General features: G+C 41.4%; 1 protein-coding gene across 6 annotated transcripts in view; it reads left to right on the top strand.

Annotated features, from left to right (window-relative positions):
• Nucleotides 1-7,380: 7,380 nt before the first annotated feature.
• DST (dystonin) overlaps nucleotides 7,381-13,401 on the top strand; it is a 494,203-nt gene continuing 488,182 nt past the window's right edge. For 4 of the 6 annotated variants that reach the window (XM_024929292.4, XM_063604922.1, XM_008954352.4 and 1 more), the window contains exons 1-2: nucleotides 7,381-7,967; nucleotides 8,555-8,589. In XM_024929292.4, coding sequence (XP_024785060.4) covers nucleotides 7,787-7,967; nucleotides 8,555-8,589 — 216 coding nt within the window. In that variant the 5' untranslated portion in view covers nucleotides 7,381-7,786. Of the gene's footprint in view, nucleotides 7,968-8,554; nucleotides 8,617-13,401 lie in introns of all 6 variants that reach the window. The other 2 variants (XM_034962265.3, XM_034962264.3) reach the window with 1 other exon arrangement.

Below are 13,401 nucleotides of genomic sequence, written 5' to 3'. Positions count from 1 at the left end.
GGGAGTTGAGGTCCACAAATATGGCAAGAGTGGTGTCTTGGTCTGTTTTGTGCTGTTAAAACAGAATACCACAGGCTTAGTAATTCATAATAAACAGAAATTTATTGGCTTGCAGTACTAGAGGCTGGGAAGTCCAATATCAAGGTGCTGGCATCTGGTGAGTGCCTTGCTGTCTTGCTGTGTCATCACATGGTGGAAGATGAAGATGAGAGAGAGAAAGAGTGAGAGAGAGGAGGCTGAACTAGCTCTTTTATAACAAATCCACTCCTAAAGTAACAGCATTAATCCATTCATGAGGGCAGAGCCCTCATGGTCTAATCACCTCTCAAAGGTCCCACCTGCCAATACTGTCACAACAATTATCTAATTTCTACATGAGTTTTTGCAGAAGTAAAAATTTAAACCATAGCATTCCACTCCTGGTGGGATGCTAGAAACAACGAGTAGGTGAAGCTGAACAGCTGGATGGGCAGTCTTCCCACCAGAGTGCAGAATCACCCTGGTGGGATTGAGGGCACCAATTACCAGGTCTGCAGACTCCACAGTAGACTGTTGAATGTGGGCTTGGGGAAGGATTTAGGAAGAGTGGTGGCTTTATTTACCAGAATGTCTGAGTTGTTTCTGGGAACCTAATACTAATTCCTCTTGTCCCTCTTTTAGGCCTTAAGAGTATAGCAATTTTTGCAGACTGTGAACTCAAGACTAGCTTTTAGGACTAGTCCTATTGGCTTGGAATGGGCTTATCCATTCAAACATCTAGCTATAAATTGGGTAGTTAATTGGCATGAAGGCAGCTTAGGAATCAATTTATCCCTTCTTTCCATAACAGAAGTCTATGGAAGTGGTCCTAGATTGTTAACACAGTCTTTTCTTCTCTTAGGGTTACAACTGACATCCCAGTGGGAGTTACCTTAGGTGACTCATTTGTCTCTCTCCCAATATGTTTAAAGATGCTAGAGGACAAATTAACTCCCAGCACATCACCTCCATTTAGTCTTTGGGTGGCAGCACTCACCTGTACTTGGGAGACTTATCTAAACTTTTATAGTTTAGAACAGAAAGTTTCCTTTGCTAACCATGGACGGATAGTCCCCAAGACACTTCTTACAGTCTCAGGGGTACCCAGGTGCTGCCATTGTTGATGGATCAAATGACTTATACGAGTTCAGAAGCGTCAGTACCTATGTGGATTTGTATGATTCTGATGATTCTCATTGTGGGAGTTGGGGGAGAGCTCATTAAGAATCTAATGAAAGGTATGGATCATGTCCTCAAAATGAGACACAAGTTTTTACATGTAATTTCAGGTCTCTAGAAACCTACTCATGAATTGCAGTTTGAACTTCTACAGTAGAGATAGGACTGGCAAGAACAGGCTTTAGGTTAATGGCTTTCTTCTTTGAAATATAAACTCTACTATATTCCAATTTGTGTGTTTGCTGTTTGTTGCCCTGTTTTACTCCATAAAGTATTTGTGGCTACAAAAACATTTTAAAGATGTACTTTTCTTTCTGTTCCTAGATTCATGGGATGTCCTTACATTGAGGTATCAATAACCTCTGGAACTATATATTATTAATACATCTTTTACTAATCATCAGTTGCTCATCACAATTTTCTGCTCTCCTTGGTACATTTAGTACTTCTGCTCTCCTAGTGACAATATTTTTTCAGGCTATGAGTGCATTGATGCATTAGCATACAACTCTATTAGCACAAAATATTTAATGCAAAAGTCCTAAATGACAAAGAATTATTGTAAGAAATAGGGGAACTCTAGCTATTCAATGTTGCTGTAGTTTTATTATCATCACAACCTAGAACTTAATTTGTAGATAATAACCAAAATTTTATTCATCTTGTAACATTTGCTATTCAATAATAAAGCTCCTACCTTATTTTTTTATCTTTTTACTTAAGAAGTGTAGAAGTTTCAGATGTAGAATGTTTATAACTTATATGGCAAATTTCATCTTGGATCTAGAAGGCAATATCTTCAGCTTTCAAACTTGCTTTGTAAATTGCCCATTCTTAGAAATGGTGGAAATATTTTATACCATCTGAATAATAATGAACAATATTGCTCAGCGATTTATAACTCTAAGAGCTTTATAATTTGATTTATGAACAGTTCTCAAATTTTCCATTGGCAGTTCATACAACTATGAGTAAATTTTCTGGCCAAATGACTCAGTATTTTGCGGCATGACTAATCCCACACTCAATGTGGAAACTATATAAATAAATTCTATTTGCTTGTGGATAATAAATGATTACTTTCCAAAAACTGTCTGCAAAGCATTATATAGTAGACGAATTCAATTATATTGATGTTTTTAAGCTCCCAAACTCAGCTGACTTTTTTGAAAAGTCTGTAATGCTCACACACCCAAAAAGAACTCCCCTCACATACTCCTGGAATTATCATGGCTTCTGCAGTGTGGTAACCCATAGAACAACAAAACCTAATTAGGCTCTACAATAGCTAAAATGTTAAAACAACAATCTGAAATAATTCCATTTGCAATATTTTCTCGGTATAGTTTTAAGTTATTTTAAAAGTTTTTATTATGGTAAAATAAAGCCCTTTACCAGGGAATATTTGCTGAAAATAATATTTGATATTACTGCAAGTTACAATTATTTTCCTTTCAAAAACTCAAATATTAAAAAGAAAATAGTAATCTATCCACATGATGGTTTCCCTGGTTCTGGTGGCTGGAAATCACCTCCAAATTTATTTTAGATGAAGTAGGTTCTTCCAGATGATATAGCTCCTTTACCTTTTAATACAAGCACATGTAAAACACTTCACCTAGAAACACGGAAGTTACCAGGCCAAAATCAATACAATATGCTTTATTTCTAATAATTTATTGCTAGAGCCATTCTTACCTAAACTTCTTGTTTTCAAGGGGGTAATATTTCAATGTAATGTCCTTGTGTGATTACCAACTGGGTAATTTACTCACTTCCAGATAAATTGGTAATAATCACAGACAACCTAGGCTACATTCCAAGACATTCCTTATCTTTCCCTAAAAGTCATTATTCAAGTCTGAGTACTAGTAGCCAGATTAGATGGGGAAGAAACCATGGGCATGGAGCCATCCTAACTAGTCAGGCTCAATTTTCACTCTGCAGAGTCTAAAGCAACCTGAGACCAGAAAGAGCTAGTCTGTTGGGGGGACTCAAAATTGCTAAATCACAAATCCCCAGGAGAATGTCCTCTTCTCCCTTCTCTTTAATTATTTCTCTCCCTCTTCTGGCTCCATCTCCCAAATTCCCTAGAAACTTGTTCAAATATCCCTAGCCTGACAAAATAATCACCATTGGCCTTTATTCAGGATTTAATTGCTTTTCTACTCATCCCCTTTAGAGTTAAATTTCTGCAAAGATTGTAGACAACAACCCTCTCCTCTTTCTCATCTTCATTCCCCCCTCAACTCATTAATGTCTGGTTTTAGCCTCTCCTGCCATGATGAATCAGTTCTCTGAAAGGTTTCCGGAGGTCTCCTAGTCACCAGTCCTCAGTCCTTGCCCTCCTTAGACTCCCATTTGTGCATCTGTTCCAGAAAGCCACTAAATTGGAACACTCCCTACTTGGCTTCGACCACTTTGCTATCCTCCAGGCCAGAAATGGAAGCCGTCTCCAAAGTTCTGATTCTGGGATGCTCTTTAGCATCTATTCCTTAGTAATTTCCTCTATTTCCATTACTCCAACTACAATGTTGATGACTCCCTATCTGTTTTTGGTTCTGACCTCTCCACATTTCCATGGGCTTGTTGGATATTTTCACAATGATGTCCTTCTGAGGCTTCCATCTCAGTGGGTCTAAAATGCAGTTTGTTATCTTCTCCTTCCAAATTATTCCTCTACCCTAGCTCAAAACCTGAGTTATCTTCAGTTCCTCCCTTTTTCTCAACTGGTTGTTACACAGCTTAGGGTGGAAACTTTTCTTCTTTCTGATGTTTCTTCTTGATCCATACATTAGGAACTTGTGCCACAACTTTCTGCCTCTAAGAAAGTACCGAGGAAGATGTTTCTGCTGCCTTTTTTTTTTTTTTTTTCTGCTGCCTTTTTAAAGCACCTTACTCACTGCTATCTTTTGGGAATGAAAAGACTTAGTGATGGAAAAACTCAGGAGGGCCTACTAGCCATTAGTGGGCAGGAGTGATGTATAAAATTCCCTTCTCACACATGGGCCTGTCTCTTGCTCACACATGCTGAACGCCTTATGGATTGCAAAGCGTCAGGCTTCCCTTTGCCTTTGGTGTTTATGCCGGAATTTGAACAGGTTGGGTTCCTTCCTGCCCTAATGCTGGGGAGGCCTGTCATTTTTCAGCTGTGGACTGGGTGAGCATGCCAAGTAAGGAAAAAGGAATAAGATGCCCCATTTTGGCTTTGAGGCTAAGCTGTGTTCTTCAATCTGACTTTATCTTGAATAGAGTTAACACAATATTTTAATTTCCTTATGGTTCCTTGTGTCTATTCCCAATTTGGTTGAGAATCTAAAGGGAAGAAGGGCTGTATAATGGACCATCTTCTACATACGTGGTATCAAACTCTCTTAGCTATCTTTCCCAACTATTTTGTCTTCTTTTGGGTGACAATGATAACTTACTCTCATAAAAAAGTCAACAAATTATACATACTTTTCCATTATGAATTTTCATTTTTTTGTATGAAAGATTTGGGCCATGGCTCTCCCCCTCCATCCCTACCCTCAAACTTAACAATTATTTTTGTGTGTGACTTTTATACAATGTCAATTATTCTTTTTTTAAAGCAAAAACCTACCAGGAAGGCAAGGTATAATTTCTACTAAATTAACTTCCAAAAAGCACTGCTTGGCTGATTTAGTATTTATTGAATTCCACAATGCATTAGGCACCACATAAACACACAGACAGAAGCAATTAATACTATGTATGCTATTATTTGGAAAAAATGATAAATTAGCAACAAACAAATCAGAAAATAACAATGGAACTAAATACTAAATTCTTTCAAGGATTTGGTTTGTTTATTATTAGTATCTTTAAGACAACTGATGGAAAGAACAGAAATGAATGCATCTAAAAAGAAATATCTATAATCCTATTGCATGGCAGTTAAGCATTTGCCTGCCAAGAGAGATAAATGATGTTCTTGTGTGCACTTGAAACTTATAAATGGCTGCAGCAAGACGCAGGATGATAACAGTTGTGCTAAAGTCATAGCTCAGAAAACCATAATAGCTATTTAGTTGCTTTTTGTTGTTAAAAAAATATAGCGTTTGGGGCAATTTGAATACTATTCTGTGTGTTTTTGACATGTTTCTGTTCAAGGATACGTAGGCTATTTCAGCTCACTTACAAATTTCAGTCAATGAGAAGCATAAAGATGACCTTCCAAAATTCTGTTAGTTATTTCCCCCAATGTCTGCACACGGTTAGTTCAGTTTTGTTGTTTAAAATTACTCCACCATGCCATTGTTGAGTCAATGCGGTGGAGAATTCTTCCTTTCCTGATGTGCCACACATTGCAAACTCTCAGGATTTTCTTCAATAACCTCTGCATAATTGTTGAATAGTTTCTCACTGCAGTGGGCTGCGGTATCAAGAAACCTTTAGCCATATGCACATGATGTAGTGCTACCTGTCACCCACTCTGAGTCCTAGAGACCCATGAAGCCTATCCTGGAATTCAGTGCAGCCTACATGCTGCCATTCAAAATTCCCACCTTATGCAGTGTCTCCAAGCAAGGGCCCTTCTGAGTTCAATCCAAAACAACTGAATGAATGAGATGCAATATGTCAACAATTCGAATGTTTATTTTGTTTAAGGAAACCAGCTGTAAACAAAACGTATCTGTTGTTTTCCATGCTTATGAATCTGGCACTAAGAGACTGCATTAACCAATGCCTTTTTAGGTTTAATACTTACACACGGTAATATGTTACTGGCTTTAAGGACATCAATGATTAAGCTTTTATGCAGAGCTGTACGGTTTTGTATAGTTGGAAAACAACACTGATTTTGAGATCACTACAAGCAAATAAAACTTTTATTCCTCCCAATTACTTACCTGCTTTTCAAATTTTTATAAATTTTTATGACACAATTTCTTCAGTCTATTAAATATTCCAAAAAAGAGGCTAATACAGTCGTTATAAGAAACTCCGCAAATGCAGTTAAGTGTTACCTTGTCACTATAATTAAAGTTTTCTTATGCGAGTAAATGAAACAAACAATCCAGCCCCACACAGGGAAAGCCAGCATTGCCTTGGGGGCAGCAGAACGCGGCACAGCACCGCCCGCCAAGGCCGCAAGATGCCGCAGACTGACTGCTGCAGCAGCCGCTTCCTGGCCAGGTGGCCGTGGCCGTCCGCAGAAAGGCACACTGCAGCGCTCTCGCTATACCTTCCGTGCTGGCATTGCATCAGTGTTAAATCCCCTGGCCACCAACTGCCATATACTTTTTGCTGGTTATGAAAAAACGTGGGGAGGGGACAAAGGGGAGACAGAGTGTGCCTGCAAGTGTGAGAGATCACTATTGCCTCACACTCCCTAAAAAATTTCTCCCCCAAATGTTTATAAGCCAAGTACCAACTTACTTCATCTGCCAGGTCCCTAAATCTGAAATCGCCTTGCCCTTCAAATGCACTAAATGCGTCAGGGTTTTAGGGCAAACCCAGGGATACAAGAAGATCGAAAGTGCCCAATTCTTAGCTGCGAGATAAGCACCAAGTTTGGGGTGGAAGAGTTCACCTCTGCCGACCAGAGCGTACTACCCCGGAGCGCTCCTAGTTTAGAGAGGCTTGGAGAGGAGTGGGCCTCCCGTTCCTGGAGTATCCCAATTCCCAGGGAAGGCCCTTCCCGGCGCTCGCGCTTCAGAGTGCGAGGAACCCCCCACAAGCAATAGCTCACCCGGCTGCATCCTTCAAAGCCCCAACCTCGGGGCGGGGCGCAGGGAGGTGGGAGGTGGAGGGTAGCACCGCCGGGAGGCTCCTGTCAGCGCCTCACGGTTTTCCCCCTGGCTCCTTGGCGCCCCCTGACGACGGGCTCCGCAGCAATTTGGCCGAGGGAGGCTGGATAGGCGGAAGCTCCGGGTGTCCGGGAAGCTAGAGGCACCCGGCCAATGCACCCGCGGACGGCGCGGACTGGCGGGCGGCCCCGCGGGAGGGCGCTGGGCTCTCAGGCCCGGGTGCAGCCCGCGGCCGCCGCCGAAACCGCCGCAGCCATGTCCGCGCGCCCGCGCTGCCGCAGCCTGGCCGTGATGTCATCAGCCGAGCCCCCGCCGCGGCGCCCCATTCCCGCCCCCCGCAGGCTGCCGCGGCTGCAGCCTGAGCGCCGCGTCCCCGCCCCGACCCACGTGCGCCCGGCTTCTGGGATGCTGAGGTCGGCGGCGGCCGCAGGACGATGCGCGGGGCCCGGGCGGCCGCGGCGGCGGCGCTGCTCCTCCCCACTCGCCGCGTCCCCGGCGGGGCTGCGCCCGGGGGCTGCGCACGGACGGGGGCGGGGGCGCCTGGGGAGGGAGGGGAGAGGATCCCAGCCGCCGAGTCGCAGCCTCGTCGCTGTCTGCTGAGTCATGGCAAGCGCTCCCCGCAGCCCTGGATCACTCGCGTAGCGCGGCTGGCGCGGGGTGCGCAGCCATTGGGCTGGGCGCGGGGCCGCGAGCGCCAGGCATGACGCGCTGAGCCGCGCTCACCCGTGCCCGCCGTCCCGGCGTGCGCCCAGCGCGGGTGCCTGTGCCGCCGCCCTCCAGCCCCGCCGTCGAGTCGCCCTCGCCTCGCCCGCACCATGATCGCCGCGGCTTTCCTCGTCTTGCTGAGACCCTACAGCATCCAATGTGCCCTCTTCCTCTTGTTGCTTCTGCTGGGCACCATCGCCACCATCGTCTTCTTCTGCTGCTGGCACCGCAAGCTCCAGAAAGGGAGGCATCCGATGAAATCGGTCTTCTCGGGTCGTTCAAGAAGCCGAGGTAAGACACGCCGCGACGGGTTTCTGCGGGCTACCAGGAACAATTAAGCCGATTTGGAGAGTGAAGCGCGGCTCGCTCCCTTCTCCTCGGCTGCCCCTAGCCCCATCATTGCCCACTCCCCAGGCTGAGTGCGTTTCTTTAACGCCCCTTGCCCTTTTTGCCCTCACCTCCGCCCTCCAGTCTCCCAGGTTTGAATAACCACGGCGATGCCGAGGGCAGGGAGGGGAGGAAAGAACTCAAATTTTTAGTCAGTTTGCTAAAGCCTTAAGGGTAATTTGAGCGTAGTCCGGGGCTGCGCCAGCCTCGCCTTCACGCATCCTTCGCTGGAGCGTAGGGGTAAGAAAGTAAGGCATGGAAAGTTCGGGGCTCCCCAACTCCCCCAGAACTTTCATGCAAACTTCTCGCGGAGAAATCACGTAGAGACCGATGGCCCCAGGACTCCTCCTCCCTCCCCCAGGATGTCCCACCGAATTCCAGGCGTCTGCGATGTGCTTTCTCGACCCTGGTCTCCCAGGTAAGTCATGAGTCACTCGGTAGGTGAAGAACAAGCAGTTAAATGAAGTCTCATTTCTCTCTTTTCTCCCCAGATGCTGTTTTGAGATCGCACCACTTTCGTTCTGAGGTAATTTATTTAGCGCGCACGCTCAAGGTCAGAAGAAGTTCTCTTTCCTGAGTACCAATATTAATTATATGCGTGTTAAGAAACCAGTAGGACACTGAATGACGAACATGCTGTCCCCTAGCCGAAAGTGGCATGTTTCCTTTTAAGTGATTTCATATTAGTGCCCAGCGAACGGTTTTAGCAAATTTCTTGTGTAGTGGAGCTGTTGTACAAGAGGGGAAAAGGCAAACCCTAAAAGTGCTGCAGACCTTAAAAAACTTAGCCACAGGGTGGATGTCACTTGAGTTTACAGTTTGTATTTTGCTGGTGGAAGTGTTTTCTGGGTGCTGTCAGTTGACTCTGGTTGTTCACTTGGATAAACGAAGAGGTTAGTGCAGAACAATTTGATCCATATGCATTTCATTTTCGATTTTCAAGTTTACATTTCTGTTTTCTCATAAAGCTCTCCATGTTTTATTGGGGACCATCTGATGATTTTTGCAAAGCGTTGATGGTAGTGTGTGCTTAAATGCTTGTGCTAGTCTCCACTCTCAAAACGTGGACCATCCCTCTAGGGCAATTAACTCCTAATCACTGCACCCAGGAACCAGCTCCACTGAAGAAACACAAGCGCTCCCTGACCTAGGATTTCTTTAGGAGTTTTCAGGCCAACCTCCACTTATCCTAAGATAATTTCCCCTCTTTTTAGGAAATTTGCACGCCGCCAGGCTTGGAGGTTGCTGCTTGGTGCAGTTTACTCATGTTGGCAAAGACTTCATAGTTAAACGCCCTCCATTTACCTGAAGTTATCTTGCCTTTCATTTCATTAGTTAATCAGATATTTTATGCCACCCTAGATGTTTTATTGGGTTCTAGTTGCTTAAAAACTTTAACTGTATTATTGCAATATCATTAAAATGTTGCACAAAGAGTAATTCTATTGTATATAGCCCTGGAAGGTGAGAACTCTATTCAGTTTAGGATTCTTGAGAGGATAAGTTAACCAGTCAGGTAATCAGAGGTTCCATTCCTGGCTTTACATTAACTAGCTGTGTGATACATCTCGGTGCCTCGATTTACCCATCTGTAAGATAGGGCCATTAGTACCTTGCAGGGTTATGGGAGGGTGGAGGAAATTAAAAGAAATTGTGTAAAGAAAAATCCCACTTAGTTCATAATAAGTATTCAGTATTTGGTAGCTATCATTATATTTTGTAAAATTGAATTTTAAAATGTATAAAAATAAACGATAATGTTTGCAAATTTCCAAGTCTTTATTAAATTACTTAATTAAAGTTTATGGAAAACATCAAAAACCGGGACTATCGTAAAGCAACAATTTTTGAATATGAGATTAATTCAATAGAGCAGCCCATTCAGATGTGATGAGAAGTAAATAATTGACAGAGTGCAAACACCAAAATATAAGATTTTGATTTTAAAAAGGGATACCCAGTTCCACACACATAAATGATAGAACAAGAATAATAATCCTGTTTTGGATTATTATACTAGCCATCAAATATTTCAGCTAAAGCACAAACAAAAAATGAGATACAACTATGTCTTGTTTAATTATCTCTCAGCTGAATATTTTTGTCCAGAGCTTGCATTTGGTTAGGAAAGCTGGGGGTAGTTGTTTAATGCCTTAACTCACTTCATAAGATTCCTGGTACAGTTTGACATCTTTGTGTGGTATTTGCCTTGTCTACTAGACTGTGAGCTCCTTGAGGGCAGGACCATATCTTTCTTGTTTAGGGCTGTATCCCCACTATTTGGCTCAGTGCCTTGTATACAGTGGGTTATTAATAAATATTTATTGAATGAATGAATGAAAAAAAAAATCTCCTAGTGGGTGCTAGTTCCTGAAACTGGGCAAATAGAACTCAGAGTTGGGCAGAAAAGAAAAATGCACATTCTCAGGACATCGCTCAGAATTCAACATTTGCTAAATCTCAACTCTTACTGGATCTTTGCAGGCTTTTAAAAATTGCCCTGGAGTTTGTGCTAAAAATGTAAGTCACAAATTGAAACAAAATGGATTCGGTTTGAATTTTTTTCTGAAAAATTTAAATGCAATATTAGTTTAATTTGTTGATGGGCTACCCATCAGCAAGCTGTTTTGATAAACCACTCAAAGAATGCTATTTTATAAGTGAAAATTATGGGACTGTGTTGCAAAAGAATGTCATGTTTCATCACTACTTTGCTTACATAAATGAAATATTTTCCCTTAAGGAAAACATAGGGAATATTTTTCTTTTCTCTTTTCTATCAAGATGCCATTTTCTGCAAGATTTTCTCTTTGAGAAATACCTCTGAATTTACTTGGTTTTACACATATTTTAAAAAATAGAATTTGTGTAGCATAATGAATATTCTTGTTGCTTTCTAGTAGTAGCTGCTGCAAAATAATTATTCAAGAAAATATTTTGATTTCTGACAAATCATAGTCATATTGAACTAAGAATTTAGTACTTTCTGTTTCTCCTTCCATTCTCAGTAAGTAGATAACTCACTTTCAGCATTTCTACCATGGTCAAAGGAGGAAAATGAGTTTAGGATCTGCTGACTCACTTTGAACCATGAAAAAGCTTTGGGCTAGCCCTTGTACAGATGAAGAAGTTCAGTGAGTACTTTGATGCTCTACTTGGCAGAATGTATTGCTTCTGGTACCCACACGCCCAGGAAGGAGTCCAATTGCACAGGAAGTTTTAGCCGGTTCCTTTTCAGGTAGTCAGAGAAACACTCCTAGAGAAAAAATCATCGCACCAGGACTCAGTTTGCTTTGGGAAAGTTCTGCAGTAGGGAAAAAAGCCACCTTCCTCATCTGAGGAGCTCCAGCTATTTTCTCCTCACTAAGTATATAATAAACACATTTTTTCAGTTTCTTCCTCATGAAGCTAGAAATAAATAATATAGATGTTTATAATATGTTTTGGAACCATAACTGCCAACCCTTTTCATTTTCACATACTTGCAAACTTTACTAGCTTTTTAGTAGTCTTCTAAATGTTCATAAATAGCATATGAGAATGTGAAATAATTAATGCAGCTAGCAAGGCCTGAACAGTGTAACTTCATTTCAGTAATAGACAGAAATATGTGTTTTATGTATGCATATTAAACACTTATACAGTGTTTTTGTTCTTGTTATGCTAAACAGCTAATGAAGAGAAGTGATTTCACATTGATGTAGCAAGACAGTCTAGAAACCAAGCGTTCATTCTGGTTTCTAGAATCCTGTTATCTAAGAAGTATACTTTTCCTGAGGATTTATAATGCTTTATGCTGTGACTTTAAACAATGGTAAACTGTTACCCTAGATTCCTGTGGTGAAAGTCAGGCTGTGACAATCCTGATTTTAAGGAAATTTCAGAAAGTGATATGGGTAATTGAGGTACCATTAGATTATAAGAAAGGGTCTTGGGAGTACTTCAGTAGAATGGAGACTATTATAATGCCCTTTGAGAATATCCAGAGTGAATAGTGGTAAATAATCCCTATTCATGAGCTCAGTGGAATAAGGGAAGCCTTGTCTGACATAAGGAAGGAGAAGAGTGTGTTCTATATCTACCAATTTTTGAGTAAATCTCTCTATTTCCTGTTTCAGGCAAAGGAACCAAAAGAGTTAAGCAGTTCCCAAAGACTCACATAACAAGATAAGGACTGAGTAACACAAGAATTATCTGGCTACGTATTGTCTGTCCTCTGGTGTTGAATTGTGTCACTCACAGCCCAGAGAATAATATGCCCAAAATTTTCACTGAAAGAAATTGAGTTTTTAGTTGACATTTCTTATAATACTGAACTGGCAAATCCTTTAGTTTTTTTCCAGTGATTATGTAAGTTATCCTAAATGAAACAATGGTCCACCTAAGCCCTGTTGTCCTCATTATGTTCCTCAAGTGTCCCTGTACCAAATCACTGGAGAATGGCCAGCAAAATAACCACATTTCACAGCATCTCATTAAATTTTCATCTTTCATTAAGAATTACCTAATTTAGTGGATTAGGGAAAGTGATAGTTTATTATTGAGCAATCCTTTATAATTAGGTTATCTTTATAAATAAATAATTTGTCTAGAGTTACGTTTTAGGTCTAAATTAATTTACACTAATTAAATCAGTCGTAAGTTGTAAGTGTGCACATGATGTAGTATTCATTGAGTGTCACCCAATTATTTTTCAAATAAACACATTTATTTTCTCTTTCTGTCCAAAGTACTGTGTTAGACAATAGGGCTAACAAAGGGCTGGAGATGGAGCCCCTGCCCTTGACAGTTCCTTCTAGGTCACTCCCAATGTCAGTGCTGAAATTTTATAGTTACTGGTTTTTTCTGTTATGCTAACTGAACTGCTGTGCCGTTTCCAACTATGAATCACAAATGCAATGAGAGCATCGGAGGCTGCTGTGTAAAAGTGTACAGCCAATACATATGTAAAAAAGACAAATTAATCCTATTCACAGAGTTTATCATACCAGAGTCAACACTACCATATAATTAATGCTGACTTTAGCTACATGGTGACAAAACACAAAAACAAAACAACAAAAACAAACAAACAAAAACTCTCACTTTTTTTCATGCATCCAAGCCAATTAAATTCATCTAGATTAGAATTGAAACAAAATATTTTCCAGAGAAGTTTGCATCTTTATGTAATCTTAAGGCTCAAGAATGACTCTCTTTGAGATCTGGATGGCAAAATGGAACTAGGGTAATAACAATAATTATTGGCATAATGTAAGGATTATAAGAATATGAGTTCAAAATTCTGGTTTTGGGTTCTAGCTCTGCCACGAACTAACTGTGTCACCTTGGTCAAGTC

The sequence above is a fragment of the Pan paniscus genome, chromosome 5 (assembly GCF_029289425.2).
Source record: "Pan paniscus chromosome 5, NHGRI_mPanPan1-v2.0_pri, whole genome shotgun sequence".
NCBI classification, from domain to species: domain Eukaryota; kingdom Metazoa; phylum Chordata; class Mammalia; order Primates; family Hominidae; genus Pan; species Pan paniscus.
The sequence above is the reverse complement of the archived record's forward strand: the minus strand, read 5'-3'. Positions and strand labels throughout refer to the sequence as shown.